Source organism: Sminthopsis crassicaudata, chromosome 3, assembly GCF_048593235.1.
Source record: "Sminthopsis crassicaudata isolate SCR6 chromosome 3, ASM4859323v1, whole genome shotgun sequence".
NCBI lineage: Eukaryota > Metazoa > Chordata > Mammalia > Dasyuromorphia > Dasyuridae > Sminthopsis > Sminthopsis crassicaudata.
In genome coordinates this window covers 458,093,470-458,108,597 of record NC_133619.1, presented here as the reverse complement: position 1 = coordinate 458,108,597, position 15,128 = coordinate 458,093,470, and the positions used below count along the sequence as shown (strand labels likewise).

General features: G+C 34.3%; 1 protein-coding gene across 9 annotated transcripts in view; it reads right to left on the bottom strand.

Moving 5' to 3' along the window:
• Positions 1-15,128, bottom strand: part of CCDC148 (coiled-coil domain containing 148) — a 333,489-nt gene that overhangs the window by 210,622 nt on the left and 107,739 nt on the right. For 7 of the 9 annotated variants that reach the window (XM_074303395.1, XM_074303399.1, XM_074303396.1 and 4 more), the window contains one exon: positions 3,889-3,992. In XM_074303395.1, coding sequence (XP_074159496.1) covers positions 3,889-3,992 — 104 coding nt within the window. Of the gene's footprint in view, positions 1-3,888; positions 3,993-13,983; positions 14,254-15,128 lie in introns of those variants that run through there. The other 2 variants (XM_074303400.1, XM_074303402.1) reach the window with 2 other exon arrangements.

The window sequence follows — 15,128 nt, the reverse complement described above, 5'->3', positions numbered from 1 at the left end:
ACTCTTATGGCATGGCCAGTCCAGGTCATTGTTTTTCATATAAGAGCCTCCAGCTGATGGACTGACATTGGTGCTGGCTATATTTTCCTTAACTCAATAGGAGATTTGAGCAATGAACTAGTTCCAAAGTAGATTTTATTCTTGTGTGGCATTCCCTTTGATCTATCTGTTTCCTTTCCTTTCTCTCCCCCCACCATGCCAAGATATATACAGCAGCAAGGTTCTGTCTCCAGTGAGTGTGTCACAGAAATTGGTTTCACATATCTACAAAAGAAGGTACGTTATAGTAATGGTCTGAGTCAGACCAAAGCTGGAGTAGAATTGCAGTACTGCTCATTGTTGGGCCCCCTGCTGAGTTCATTCACCCTACTCAGTGATGAACTAAGTAAAGCCAGAATCAACCAAAAGTCCCTGCCAGCAACAGGCTAGTAATGACTAGAAAAAGCATTGTTCTTCATGAGTTTCAGTTCACAATGGATCCTGTGTTCCATGGCCTGCAGTGAAAGATGCCCTAGGTTCCTGGCTCCTGAGTCTTCAGCAAAACCCCTGGCCCTCCTAGAAATGTGAATAAAACACAAAGTGGGAAACTACATGGTGTTATTTGCATTCCTTTGCCTGCCATCAAGGGTGTGAGTATGCAGGGTGGGGGGTCTCAGAAAGATGATCTGTGTGTTTCCCTATACCTCCTGAGTTCCAAGCACATTGTCTAAGGGCCTCAGAAGTCAGTGAGAGGTTACAGGTGCACCACTGAGTAGGGGATGTTTTATTATGCATTTTTCTATTTCTCATTGTTTTGTTGATTCTTGGCCAAAAGGAAAGTACATGCTGTATCCAAGTATGCCCATCTTTCACTGTGGGAAGTGGACTTCATTATGCCAAACCACATGACTAGGGATAAGTGGAAAAGTGCCTGCAATAAGGAGGGAGGGCTTGTCAGAAGGACGTACTCAGTGTGAATTCCTAGTTGGCAACTCCCAGTCATAAGTAACCCCCTAGATAGCAAGTTAAGAGAGAGCGAAACAGAGAGACAAGAGACAGAAACAGAGATAGAGACAGAGACAAAGAGATTGCTCAGCACTTTCCAAGAGTTCTGCACAATGAGATCAAATGTAAACTGCCAGGATGCACGTGGGACAAGCCCAACTCCTGATTCTTCCATTCCAACAGGTTCAGGATATTTCCTAACAATGTTACCCAGTAGTTGAATATATAGTAACAAAAAGCTAAATTCCAAAGTTACTTGGGAAGAGATGCTAGTTCCCAAAAGAGGTACAATGGGTGGGAAAGAAAAATTCAGTAACTATTCTGGACTCAAGAAAGTCCACTTCTGAAAGTGAAGATCAAAATGTGAGGAGACATCTTCCACTGGGCAGAAAAAGGAGATTAAAAACTGGGTTGGTCCTCAGTAGAATCCACCTCTTCGTGGGAAGGACAGCAGAAAAAAGCAAGAACAAGTACTAGTTAGAGACAGTGCTGGATCTCAAAACACTTAGGGAGGCTATGAATACCTATCTCTATTAGAGGTTTATTGATTATTGCCTGGCTAAGAGGGAAAGCAAGAGAACATGAACCTTGGAGAGGGACAATGCCAGATGCTGGATACCAAGAAAACCCAAAACTATATATATCATGTTTCCCTGAGCTTACATGGGAGTATAAGAAAGTTGTTTACAGGTCTTGTGTTTATTATTTTGAAGTTGGAGTTGTGTAGAGAAAACTGACTTTTACTTAAGTTCTTGGGTTGGCAGAGCAGAATTCAGTAACTGTCCAAGAGTCAATTATGTAGCATGGAAGGAGATTGGACCTTGGAAAAAGAATGAGTAGAGAATGAATGAAGAAACTGTAATTTTATAAAATGTGTACAGGAGAGAAAGTAACTGGGATAATACTTGCTAAGGCAAGTATGCAGCTATCATTCCATTGATGTGTTTTTGGGGAAGAGTTAACATAGGATGATAATAAACTGTTTAAAAGATTGCCCCTACATAGTAAGCAGCAGGAAATGATGGGTGATGAAAGACTGTTAATCAGATTTGACTTTGAACCATTGATTTATATTGGACATTTTCAGAGCTTTTCCTAATCTTTTTGGGAATAGAGAATCAAAGGCAAGATTGGGTGGGGTCAGATAAGAGATAGGAAGGAATATGGGGTGTCTTATGGTGCAAAGTACATATAACTGAGTAACAATAGTGTAGCACGACTCTTGTTCTCAGAATCTATTGCTAACCTGATTCCCTGTGATTATGCCAGTTCAATGCTATCTGACCCTAAATTATGCCCAGTCCTGGTTCAATTCCTATAACTTGTGCTTACTTATTTTCAGTGCTAGCCATCTTAACCCTGTCTCCTATCTGCCCTCATGGCCTCACCTTTAACCACACCAGTTTTAACTTGGTGAATTTCAGATTTGAAAGAAAGGTTCTTGAAAGCAGGGTCTGTTCCAAAGGCTTTCTACCTCCATTCCATTATCCTACACAAGGTTTTGTCCTGGTAGAGCTGAATAAATGCTTTGTCTTGTTCTTCTGTTTAATCCCCCCCCCCCCCGTTTTTGTTCTTACTCTGTCATCTCATTCCTGGCTACTTTTTAATTTCAACAAACACTTATTGAAATTAGGCCAAGTTTTAGAATAACAGAGATAAATATCTATACTCTTTTTCTTTTTAGTTCTAGTCATAAGCTTAAACACATTTTGACAATCATTTCATCATTTCCTCACTTCCATTTAATTATCTTTGTGTCACCCTAAACTTAAAGTGTTGTTGTCTATAATGATATGTTCATGTAATTTCCATCAAGTACGAGAACAATTTAATATACATATTGAGAGAGGTAGAAAAATATAAAAGTTAAAAATTCCTCCCAAGTGTCCTCTTTTATATTTGAGTTTGCATCATTGAACATTGTAATTAAAGTTGCCAAATGACTTTCTTTTTTATCATGTTTCAGGTTAAACAGAACTTCATAAAAATTTCCCCCATGGGTTCAAACTTTCCATTTGCATAATAAAACTTCTTTTTGGAGGGGTAAGAATGGAAATGAGTTTGATTTAAAGATTTTTTCCATGAAGAACTATGCAGGAAAAAGTTTAAATATATAGAGATATGCATATATATAGAAATATAAACTTAGATATATGTATTATTTTTAAATAAGCTTAAAATAATAAACAACATACTGAAATTTGAACTGGATATTCCACATTTAGAAACTACTTGGCAGAGTAAGAATCTTTCCCAACAGGTTGTTAAATTTTAAATTCAAAGTAAAGTTGACAATATTCAGAAATTTGAATTTAGATATGCACAATAAAAATGCTCATTAAAATGAAAGTTCTACTTTTTCAGAAATATTTGTACCACATTAGTGAAGTGCATTTTTAATAAAAATTTAATATCTGAAAAGAATTGATATGAGTTTTAAGAGGGAAAACATTCATAATGCTTTCCATTATTTGTTTCTCTCTGGTAAATAACTTACATTTTTCTAAAGAATAAGTGCAGTAGAGCATTTTTTTTAATTTCTTAATATCCTGAGTGATGATCAAATTCAAATAATTTAATGGGTTAATTCTTAAAACTACTTGCATATAGATGGGAAGAAATGGACAACAAAAATGAAAGTGTTGAATCAAATATTATAAACAGTGAAAGGATGATTTTTTAAAGCAATGGTAAAATCATATTTGTGTTTATTTAATCTCAGCTAAGCTGAGGAAATGATGGAGCTAGAACCTTTAGATACTCATTTATATTGCAATTTTAAATTTTAATTGTAACAGGCTAAATAAAACAAAGTTTTGGAATATCAGCATATTCATTTAATGTTAATCAAGAATTAAATGATAAAACCATTCTCACATTTTGTGGGATTTTGTCACTTCTTACCTGATTTCATGGAGCCTTTTGTGCTCTTGCCACCATACTTTCTTATGTTGTTTTATTAGCCTTTGATCTTTAGATATTTTTGAAGTCCGCTCTGTTTTCTGGATCTAGTTTCAAAGGAATAAAAGAAAATGAGAGCCCAACTTTTTTTCCTAATGTGTCTTTTACAAAGGAATGTTTTTAAATTTGACTTTTAAGAATATGGTAGCAACAGTTCAGAATGTTATGTGTAATTCAAATTTGTTCTCCTTATATTTGCTCTAGAGTAAGCTGTTTTCCTTTGAAAATAAGTAGAAAATGGCTCCCTCACTCTTAAATCATGCCAGTGTACTTCTCAATCTGAAGACAACTTAAGTGGGGTGCTATATTGATTAAAATGGGAAGTATATAGTCTTAAATCCTACCCAATGTAAGAAATGATGCTTTTATACAACTTGGAGAAAAGTTAAAATGTTGCTATTCCCAACCCACTTCTCAAACACATGAAGATAAAAATGTCCTCAAGCATATGAAAAAATATCCTAATCATTATACATGAGACCCCTGGGTCGGGAGGCAGGAAATTAATTCTCTGAGTATGTAATGATAGTTGTACCTTAGTTTCCTTATCTGTAAAATGAGATGATAAATTTAGTTAGTCTTTAAGGTCTTTCCCAACATTAAAAATACATAAATTCATCAAAAATATATTTCTAGAACTTAGAAAATTTGGAAAAGATGTGAAAGAAATCTCTTTCCTGAATCCCTTATTTTTAAAAAGCCATATAATCAATGCTCTGTCAAATATCAATTGCATTAATATAATTCTATATTGATGCTTTTTCATTTTATATAACTAATCAGAATTTGATGTAATAAGTACATTTGTTCACTTAAGGCAATTAGTTGACACAGTAGATAGAGTGCCTGGCCTGAAGTCAGGAAGACTCATTCCTAAAATCAATTTCAACCTCAGACACTTACTAGTTGTGTATCCCTGGGCAAGTCACTTGATTGCCTTAGTTTCTCATCTATATAATGAGCTAGAAAAGAAAATGACAAACTCCTCCAGTATCTTTGCCAAGAAAAACCTAAATGCAGTGAAGAAGAGTCAGACACAACTGAAAAAATAGCTTTTCAACTTCACTTAAGGAAAATTCCAAGTTCTATGCTAGTTAACAGGGATACAATGGCAGAATTTCATTAGTTTCTGTCCTCAAGAAGGTTATGAGATTTCATAAGATCATACATTTAGAGCTATTAGGTCATCTGGTACAGACTTTACATATGAGGAAACTGAGGTTCGAGAAGGTTAAGAAAGGATCTTAACATTACAGATTTAGCATTTGAGAGACTATCTGCATCAACTCATTCATTTTACTGATGAGGACCTGAAGTATAGATGTTACTGCTAAAACAGTGTGAGTGTCTAAGTAGTAGAACTGGAATTTGAACTCTGATCCTTTAATTTACAAGTCCAGTATTGTTTGTATTATGTCATAGCATCCTCTATTATATCCATGAAAAGCAGTCATCTTGTACTTGAAAAACTCTAGTAAAAAGGAATCCAACACCTTTCATTTGCAATTTCTCATTATTACTTTGTAACATTTTTCTGCCATTTTCAAGCCCTAAGCATAGCATTCTGGAGTATATTATAAAGCAATTAGTGCAAATGCCTGACACATAGCAGGCTTATTATTTTTCACCTGTTCCCTTCCCCTCTTCTTCAATACAAAAAGGTTTGAAGTAGCGGTCTACACTTTATGTCATCACTTACTCACCACAAAACATACTTTCAAACCCTCACATTCTAGCTTCCTCATCACCATCACTATGCTGAGGTTGCTGCCTCAAGAACTGCTCCCCATTAGCAAATCCAATGCCCTTTTTCAAACCTCTTGTCCATGTTTTATCAGAACGAGGCACTACTTCCCATTCCTTCCTGCTGGATATTTTCCTATCCCTCAACTTTTGCTCTCTAGTTAGTATTTTTCTGTTTTCTTCATTGGCCCCTCTTCCTAGTCATTCTCCAAACTTTTATTTTCAATAATTTTCTGATCTCTCTTGTGAAAATCTCATTCAATTTCCATAGAGTTAACTAGCTCCTACATGCAGATGCTCCCTAAATTCTTACCTCTTTACTTCTTAGACTTCATTCTCAAGGTTCTATCCTTGTCACTCTTCTCTATAAATACTACATCCCCTAACAATTTCAATTATTAATATGGCTTCAGCCACAATGCCACTACCTAGCATGGTACTCTTTATAAAGAGACAGTGGGTGTTTGTTTAAACAAGTTGTCATCATTACAACTGAGAATAACAAGTATATTTTTCTTCAAAATTTTTCAATTAGATGGTAGTGTGTAATAAGAAAAAGGCCAATAATTTTTAAAATATCTTTTAAATGACTTTAGGGACTTAGAAAAAAACTTTTCATAGCTTATAATCTTAAATATGAATTACTAAATAAGGACAAAATAGAACTAAGCCCAAACACACCATAACATTACCTATATAGGAATGATTACTAGATCATGTCTGCTCACTTGTAAAAGGAATTGGTGCTAGGAGGAAAAAAAGCTATTTTGTAACAAAATCAAGCTATTTTGTAACCCTCTAATTTGTAACAAAGAAGAATGAGTCAAGTTGTTCATAATAAGTTTCATCTTCAAAGTTTAAATGTATTGCCAGATGTGACTTTTCACAAACTTTATGTGGGCAAATTTTTTTCATCAGTATTATGCCAATTGGAAAAAAAGGCTAATAATAAAAATTACTGCCTATATTATAGTTCAGAGAAATTTCATTTATGTATTTTCTGCTCAATTCTCAAAACAACCTTATATGGTAGAAACTAGTTATGAAATTTAGCAAAGAAACATATTTCTATTATAACATAACAGGAAACATTCTAAAGACAAACTCTCTACTACCTGAAAAACACTAAAAATAAAATTATATTGAATTTCTAAAAAGCCATACTCCTTTAGCCTATTTTAATAGATACTATATACTGGTGGAAAGAACATTAGATTTGGAGTTGGAAGACTAGTGTTCAAATCATAAGTCCAACACTCCCTAAGTGGCAGCCAGGGTGACCCTGGGTAACTCATTTAACCACTATCTGTCTCAGTTTTCTTAATTGTAAAATGGAGATATAGCACTTATTTCCCAGAATTGTTGTGAGGACCAAATGAAATAATATTTGTAAAGTACTTAGTTGAGTGCCTAGCACATAGTAGGGTGCTTAGTAAATGTGTGTGTTTACTTCCTTCTTTCCTATTGTGTGGCCATAGGCAAATCAGTTAATCTCTCAGAACATCTTTCCTAATCTGCATCACTGGAATGGTAACTTCATCAAAGTGTTGTGTAAATGTGAGCTGTTATTGTAGCACTTGCTACAATAGAACTTAAGTCTCCATCCTATCTGTAAATGGTCTACAATTATCAGAGCTTGCCTAAAATAAATAAATAAAATGTTCAAGGTATTTTGACATTTTAACAAATATAAAAATGACTCTAGACTTGTAAAAGTGATAGATACATTTCAGTGCTATACAAGCAATACTGCTGTCAGTATGGGGAAAGGATAAGGTCAATTAAGTAGATTGCAAATGTCAAAATAAGTCTGCAATTTTTCATTAGTTGCTTCTATTTTCTATAGCTAAACATTTTGCTTTTTTTGCTAACTGCTGAGTTTTTTCTGTTCTCAGGCAAAAATTGTAGGGAGAAAAATATAATTTGTAATTTAATTAGGTTTATATATTTAGAACCTGAGAGACCCAAATGTAGAGGGCTGACACTCTGAAAAAAGTGTGCTTGAATCAGACAACTGATCACTTAAGGCTAATTACCTGTTCTATATGAGACAATGACTATATTAGCATATGTTTGGATATATGACTCTTCTCACTGTTGGGTGCTTGCTGAATGTTTGGTTTTAAGATAATCATAGACAAGGATTTGAGGACATGGTGAGACAGGGGCTAGAGAGTGACTTTGATGCAAGATGAGGAGGAGAGAGGCTGGTGGCTCTGGACTCGAGTCTAGAATTCTGCTTGGCTGCCTCTTTCACTTCTCCCCCTAAAGGCCAAGGACTTTTGATTTATCCTGACTCTAGCTGACCCTGAAGAACTCCAGAGAGCTAGCCCGTACTTCAACATCCAGAGACCAAAATCCAACCATCTCATTTTACAGATTAGGAAATTAATGCACATGGCTATTAAGTGATTTCTCCATTTATATACCTAGTAAAAGTTTGAGGCAGAATTTGAACTCAGGTCTTTAGGTATTCAAGTCATGTGCTCTATTCATTATCTAAAAGACTTATGTCTTTATTAAGAATAAGCTTCCAAGGCAGCTAGGTGGCACAGTGGATAGAGCATCAGCTCTGAAGTCAGGAGGACCTGAGTTCAAATCTTGTCTCAGACACTCATTACTTCCTGGCTATGTGACCCCAAACAAGTCACTTAACCCCAATTGCCTTAGCAAATAATAATAATAATTATAAGCTTCTAATTGATGCCAAGTCATTATTACTAGTAAGCTGCTCCAAGAAATGACTACCAACTTCAAGGTAGCAAGTTATTTCTGCTAAATTTTAGTAAACTTACAAATTTTAAATATAATCAAAAGTTGAAAGTGCTGGTTATCATACATACAAATTTCTGTAAAAATTTCTGTTTACCAAAAATTATTCAATCTTCATGAAACTACAACATAGTTCACATTCCTTGTGAATTTTGTAAAAGAGTCAAAATACTAGGCAATAGTGAGCTAATCTCAAAGCCAGAAAAATCTAGACTTGAGTTCTACATATGATATATACTATCAAATCCTGTACAAGTCATTTAACCTCTAAATCTTCATGGCAATACTCTAAAACTATAAATGGCAAAGAAGGTACCAATCTGCATTGGTAGAAATAGTTTCCTTGTCTAGAAGTTCCCTAAACCACTGCAATCACAGGTCAAGTTTCTCTCTTAAAAGATTTTATATCATTATGAACATGTACATCCAACTTTGATTGCCAATATGAAGACTCTGCATTGTTCTCCTAGATAAATACAATCTTTAAAGCAGAAAAGGGACCACAAATTCCAAAAGCCATTACTATCAGAACTATCTTAAAATATTAGCATATGATTAAGGAGCTGCTTAAACCAAAGAAAGAAATTATTATCTTTTAAAATATTTCATAAGGAAGATTCTGGGAAGATGACAGAGTAGTTCAGAAAATTCCAAGCTCTCCAGATTTTCCCCACAAACAAAACGAAATTGTACTTCAGGGTGAACACATACAGGTAAAAACTAAAAACAAAAATAAGACTTGGGGCATAACAGGGGTCCTCTTGGGAAAATCCGAGAAGCCCCTAAAAAAGACCTCAGGATTGAGCTTTAACCAATGTAAAGTATAAACATCCCCAAGCTAGCTTCACTGAAATAACAAGTGGGAAGCTCTGGGGCTATCTGGGTTCAGAGATAGCCTCAGCCCAGATAATAAGAACTTTCACCTTCTGTTTAGTCTGGGGAATTGGGAGTCTGAGCCCAGAAAAACTTGAGAAAACTTATCTTGCTAAGTAATGCCAAGCTCAAGTGTACTGCAGAGACATGGTCCTGGGCAAGAAAGGACCAGCACACCTGGTGAGTGCAGAAACAATGGGGCAGGGATGCTGCTGGCCGCAGGCACTTGCAGAAGGTTGGAGCTTTTAGTTTGGGGTTCCAGATCAGAAGGGAGAGCTAAGGGAAGCCAGAAGCACCATTCTCTCCCCATCTCAGGATTAGAGGTGCTTACACTAATAGTTCTCATTAAAAACAAAATAAAACCATAAAACAAGAAACTTACTACAGGAAGAGGTAAGGCCAGGTTTCAACATCAGAGGAAGACAGTGAAATAAAAAATTAAAAATCCTACCCCAAAGAGTAATGTTAAGTGGTTACCTGCCCAGAAAGAATTTATAGAAGAACTCAAAAAAGACTGAAAATCAAATAATAGTGATTGAGGAAAAATTGTCAAAAATAAAAAATAAAAACATCCAAGAAAAACAAGGATATTATGAACATCAGAAAACTAGGAAAGGATATCCAGAGTCTTAAACAAGAAAATAATTCCTTGAAAATTAGAATTGAGAAAAAAAATCCAGTAAATCTATGAGACCAAGAAATAACAAAACAAAATAACAAAGAATGAAAAAATAGAAGAGAATGTGAAACATTTTATAAGAAAAACAACAGATATGAAGAACAGATCAAAAAGAGAAAACATAATTGGACTGTCTGAAAACTATGACAAAAAATAGCATTGACACAATAATACAAGGAATTTTTTTTTAAAGTATCCTGTTTACAAGAAACAAAACAAAAAAAAAAGCAATTAAAAATTCTGGAACTACAATTAGAATTGTACAGTATTTATTAGCAATTACAAGAAAAAACTGTAGTGAAATATTATATATAATAATCAAAAAAACTAATCATAATATTAAATCAAAAAATGGACATTCAGTGAACTCTCTAATACAAAGCAGTTTGCCTCAAAATGAACTCAATAGGAAATTTAACATATTTTTTCATTTTTTAATTTTGTTTGACTGATTCTTGAAATCTTATTTATTCAATAATTATTGAAGTGAATTATTCATTCACTTTCATTTATTCAATTCTACTTTTTAGTGAATTATTTTCTTCAGTTAGCTTTTTTATCTCCTTTTGCCAATTGAATTTTTAAATGAGGTGTTTTGTTCATTGGATTTTTTTTTCCATTTCACAAATTCTGTTTTTCAATTAATTGTTTACTTTTTCAAATCTATTTTGTATGGAGTTATATAATTTTTCCATTTCATCATATCTACTTTGTAAGGAGTTATTTGCTTTTTCCATTTTGTCAAATCTATTTTGAAAGGAGTTATATGATTTTTTTCATTTCACTAAATCTATTTTTAAGAAGTTTTCTTCAGATAATTTTTATGTTTCCTTTTCCAAACTCACTTGGAAAGTTCTCATTTCCTTTCCCCATTTTTCTTTTAACTCTCTTTTGAGATCCTTTTTTAATTCTTCCAAGAGAACCTTGGGAGATGGGGACCAATTTATATTATATTATCCTTTGGGGCTTCATCTGGTGACAATTTGCTTTTAATATCCTCAGAATTTGAGTTCTGTTCTTTCGTCTCCATAAAAACTTTCTATAGTCAGAGTTCTTTTAGCTTTTTTGCTCATTTTTTTAAAAGGTTGAGGTCTGCTCTTAGGGCAAAGAGGAGATTGTCCTAAGCTTCCTCTACAGGCAACAGTGACTTTACACTGCCCTGGGCCAGTACTGCTGACTTCCTTCTAGTGCTGGGGTGATCTCCATTATTTTGGGGATCAGAGACTCACTATTTGCCTTTTGCATTTGCTTGGATGTCTTACAGCTAATCTTCTGATCAACTGGCTTCCAACCAGGACATAATAGCTAATGCTACTCTGAGCTAAGAGCCTCCAGGTAGATTCCCCAATGGGCAGATGCCACCCAGTTCTGAGTCCCTGCACTGTGCCTGTGCTCAGCCATCTCCCTGTGCTCAACTGGAACAGACCTTTTCTAAAGTTCTTCCAAAATATCTTCTGTTGGAAATTTGTTACACTCCAAATATTTGTGGGTTCTGTCATTTTTGGATTGACAGTTCAGAGGCTTGATCTGGTGTTGATCTGAGGGACGCCAGGAAGAGCTCAGATAAAGACCTATCTGCCCTCTGCCATTTTGGATCTGTTCCCCAAAAATTTAACATATAATAACCAATATTAAAGACATAATTTCAAGTGACTCAACAAGGACAAATTGTTTATATTTAATACATGGAAATAAAAACCATATGTCTAAGATTGACATTAGTAATTGAACAGTTCAAAAGAAAGATTAGGGAAGAGCTAAGGATAATCTGACTCTAAAAAGCAAAATTGTCAATGAATATATCATGGTATATCACCCTCTAAAATCTATAAAGAAATAAAAGGGGAAGGGATAGGATAAAGTGGGATATAGGTATGTAGATTTATAGCAATGGGACAAAGTGTTTAGATTAATGAGAAATGGATAAAGAGGGAGGGAAAGGGTAGCATGCCATAAGGTGGGTTATAGAAGGATGTTTAGATTAGTGAGAGTGGGATAAGGTATGTGGAAATAAGGGAAATGAGATACATAGGGAGGGACCCAAAGATGGGGGGAGGGGGAAAAAAGTAATAGCAAGGCAAGTTAAGGAGAACTATAGTAGAAGAGTTAGCAGAAAATAAGAGTTATACACAAATACAATAACAAGGATCAGAAGTAGAATTTATTAGAAAAAAGTAGAACTAGTAATCACTGATCTCAGATAAAGTTAAATTTAATAAAGATTCAATCAAGAGGGAAATGTACATTATATGTCAATCATTAAAAATATTGTCTTAGATGCATGTTTATATGTGGTTAAATGCATGTATGTATATATGTAATTACATATATATGTGTATGTATAGATATACACATGTGTGTGGATATGAATATATATATATATATATGTATATGTATGTATGTATGTGTATGTATGCTTAACTATAGCCTGCTTGGGCTAAGTGGGTCAGGGGGGGGGAATAAAAAGGGCAAAAAAGGAATAAAATAAAAAGTACATAGCAGAGAACAAAAGAATGACCTATAAGGAAGCAGAGAAAAGATGAACACTCACAAATATAATGCCTTCTATTATTATATATACTTTCTTGAAATGGAAATTTATTGTTGCATATTTTTAATTTTCCCTGATGTTCTGCTGGATATATGACAATGTCTTTTTTTTTTGTTTTTTCTTACTTTGCATTTAGTTTTAAATAAATAATTCAAAAATTTCCACTCTGTAAAAATAAATAAAGTACTTTATTTTTTAAAAAATGGATGTATATAAAACCTTAATAATTGTGTGGCCCTTTTCAAGTGACTTAATCTTGTTTGCCTCAGTTTTCTCATCTATTAAATGAGCCATAGAAAGAAATAGCAAATCACTCCAGTATCCTTGCCAAGTAAACTTCTTCACAAAGAGTCAGACACAACTGAAAAAAGGCTGAACAACAACTGACAAAATCCAAAAGATAAGCAAATGTGAATGGAGATAGAATTGCAAAGCTGAAAAAAATCCAAGGCAATGTCTCTATATACTTTCAATTTTTAATTTCAAATTTTGCCCCTATTTTTCATGTTAATTCATTGGTGAAATGAAAAAAAAAAGTGTTATTTCCTTATTCTGTTTGCACTTCAAGCAGTTTATTCTCTGTGTAGGGAGGTACCTAATTATAAAAATATTTCTTCTCATCATCTTCCCTCTTTCTCCTTTTCCTTTTACTAACATTTATCTAGGACTTTACAATTTATAAATGCTTTACAAAGATGTTTTCATTTGACCCTAAGACATAAAATCCTATTGTAACCAGTTTCCCATTTCCCAAATTAAGAATTTAGCTGTGAGTTTTCATCCTGAATCATCATAATTTCATCAGGTTTAGGAAGATACCTCTCATAAGAATAAGTATTACAGATTAAATGGTCATACAATTACAGGTAAAGTATATAGCAAATTCTCAAAGTGATTTATAAGTTACTAAAAAACTGACTTCATCTCAGTTTTTATAAAAAATGCCACTATCAAAATCTGAAATGTTAAATATTTACTGAATACTATGAGCTTCATTGAACATAAAGAAGCTAATTGCTCTTCTCTTCAAGCAATGTTTATTTATAATATGAATGCCCAAAATACCCTCTCCAATTTTACAGAAACTAAATTGATATTGACATGGGATTTTCAAGACTTTGGCTTCAAATAACTATATAACATAAGGCTCTCATCCTTATGCTGTTAGCAACTATTCCAAACATCTGCAAGTGCTAGTTAGCAAGCATTTGGGACCAGATTAGTCAATTAGTCATCAAGCATTTATTAAGTGCCTATCATGTTATTAGGCATTCTACTAAATACCAGGTATACAAAGAAAGGATTAGTCACAAAGTACTAAAATTAGAAGTCAATTTAAACCAGGATAGCATGAAAACATATAGAATATGAAGGTAAAAGGTCTTAATCTGAGTGGTTGTAATTGAAAGAAAGGACCTACTGTGAATCCAAGATCAACATCCAAGGTGTTAAGAAAAATTAGAAAGGAATGGCAAAATATAAATATCAGAAAAGGTAAGGCAGGGTCTGCATCTGGAAATCCAAGCTGAGAAGGAAGAACACAGAGGAAAGAAGTAAATATATAGACAAAGGCCAGAAGGTAGAGATGCTTAGAATAGCAGGGTAAAAAGAATATAGGAATATGCAGACAATAATGGGGCTCAAGCAAAGGTCAGCAATCATATCCAGACTGAACAAATGCTCTAAACTCCAAACAAAATAAATTATTCTCTTTTTCCCTGCCATGCTTCCCCACCTTCCAGCTCCAAATGGTTTCAGTATTCTCATTTCTGTTCTTGCTCATGCTTTTCTCTAAAGCCTGAAATTCTCTCCTTCATCCTACCTTTTACCCACTGATTTCCTACTTATCCTTCAAAACCCAATTTTGATACCATTTTAACCACAATGTGTTCCATAGTACTCCCCACTTGATAACAACTTTCTGCCTCAGACCTTATATAGGAATTTGATTCTCATCTCTATAATGTGTTTCTCAAATGATATTGTTATTATTTGTATGTTTCTGTCTTATTATCCTGCTAGATGCTAAGGCCCTAATATTATTTATTAGGGTAGGCCCTAATAAAATATTTGTTGGTCATTTATACAATTGTAGGGAAACCAGAGTATTTGTAGCTGGCAGAAATACTAACAAAGGCAGGGATGTATAACAAAGATCAATGGCTCCCACCTGATCCCTTTTAGTTTAATTCCTGAGTTGATCTGCATGACAACTAGAGGCTTGAGGACGTTAAATGTAATTCCTTCACCATCTTTCCCATTAGTGACCTTGAAGTTTCACTAAGTGGAGTCTACAGGATAATTTGAAGTGATTCTTGGGCAACAATTCAGTGATATGATATGAATGAAAAAGAATTTTGTGATATAACTCAGATAAGGGGTTGGACTTGGGCATCCTAAAGCAGCAGCAACAAAGCAAAAGGTATTCCAAAGGCAGGCATACCTAAGAGCTTCATTAGAACAGATAGGTTACTTAAAGGATAGAGTTCTGGGTCTGGAGTCTGGAGAATTTAAGTTCAAAGATGGCCTCAGATACTAGCACCATGCCAGGAAACTGAATTCACT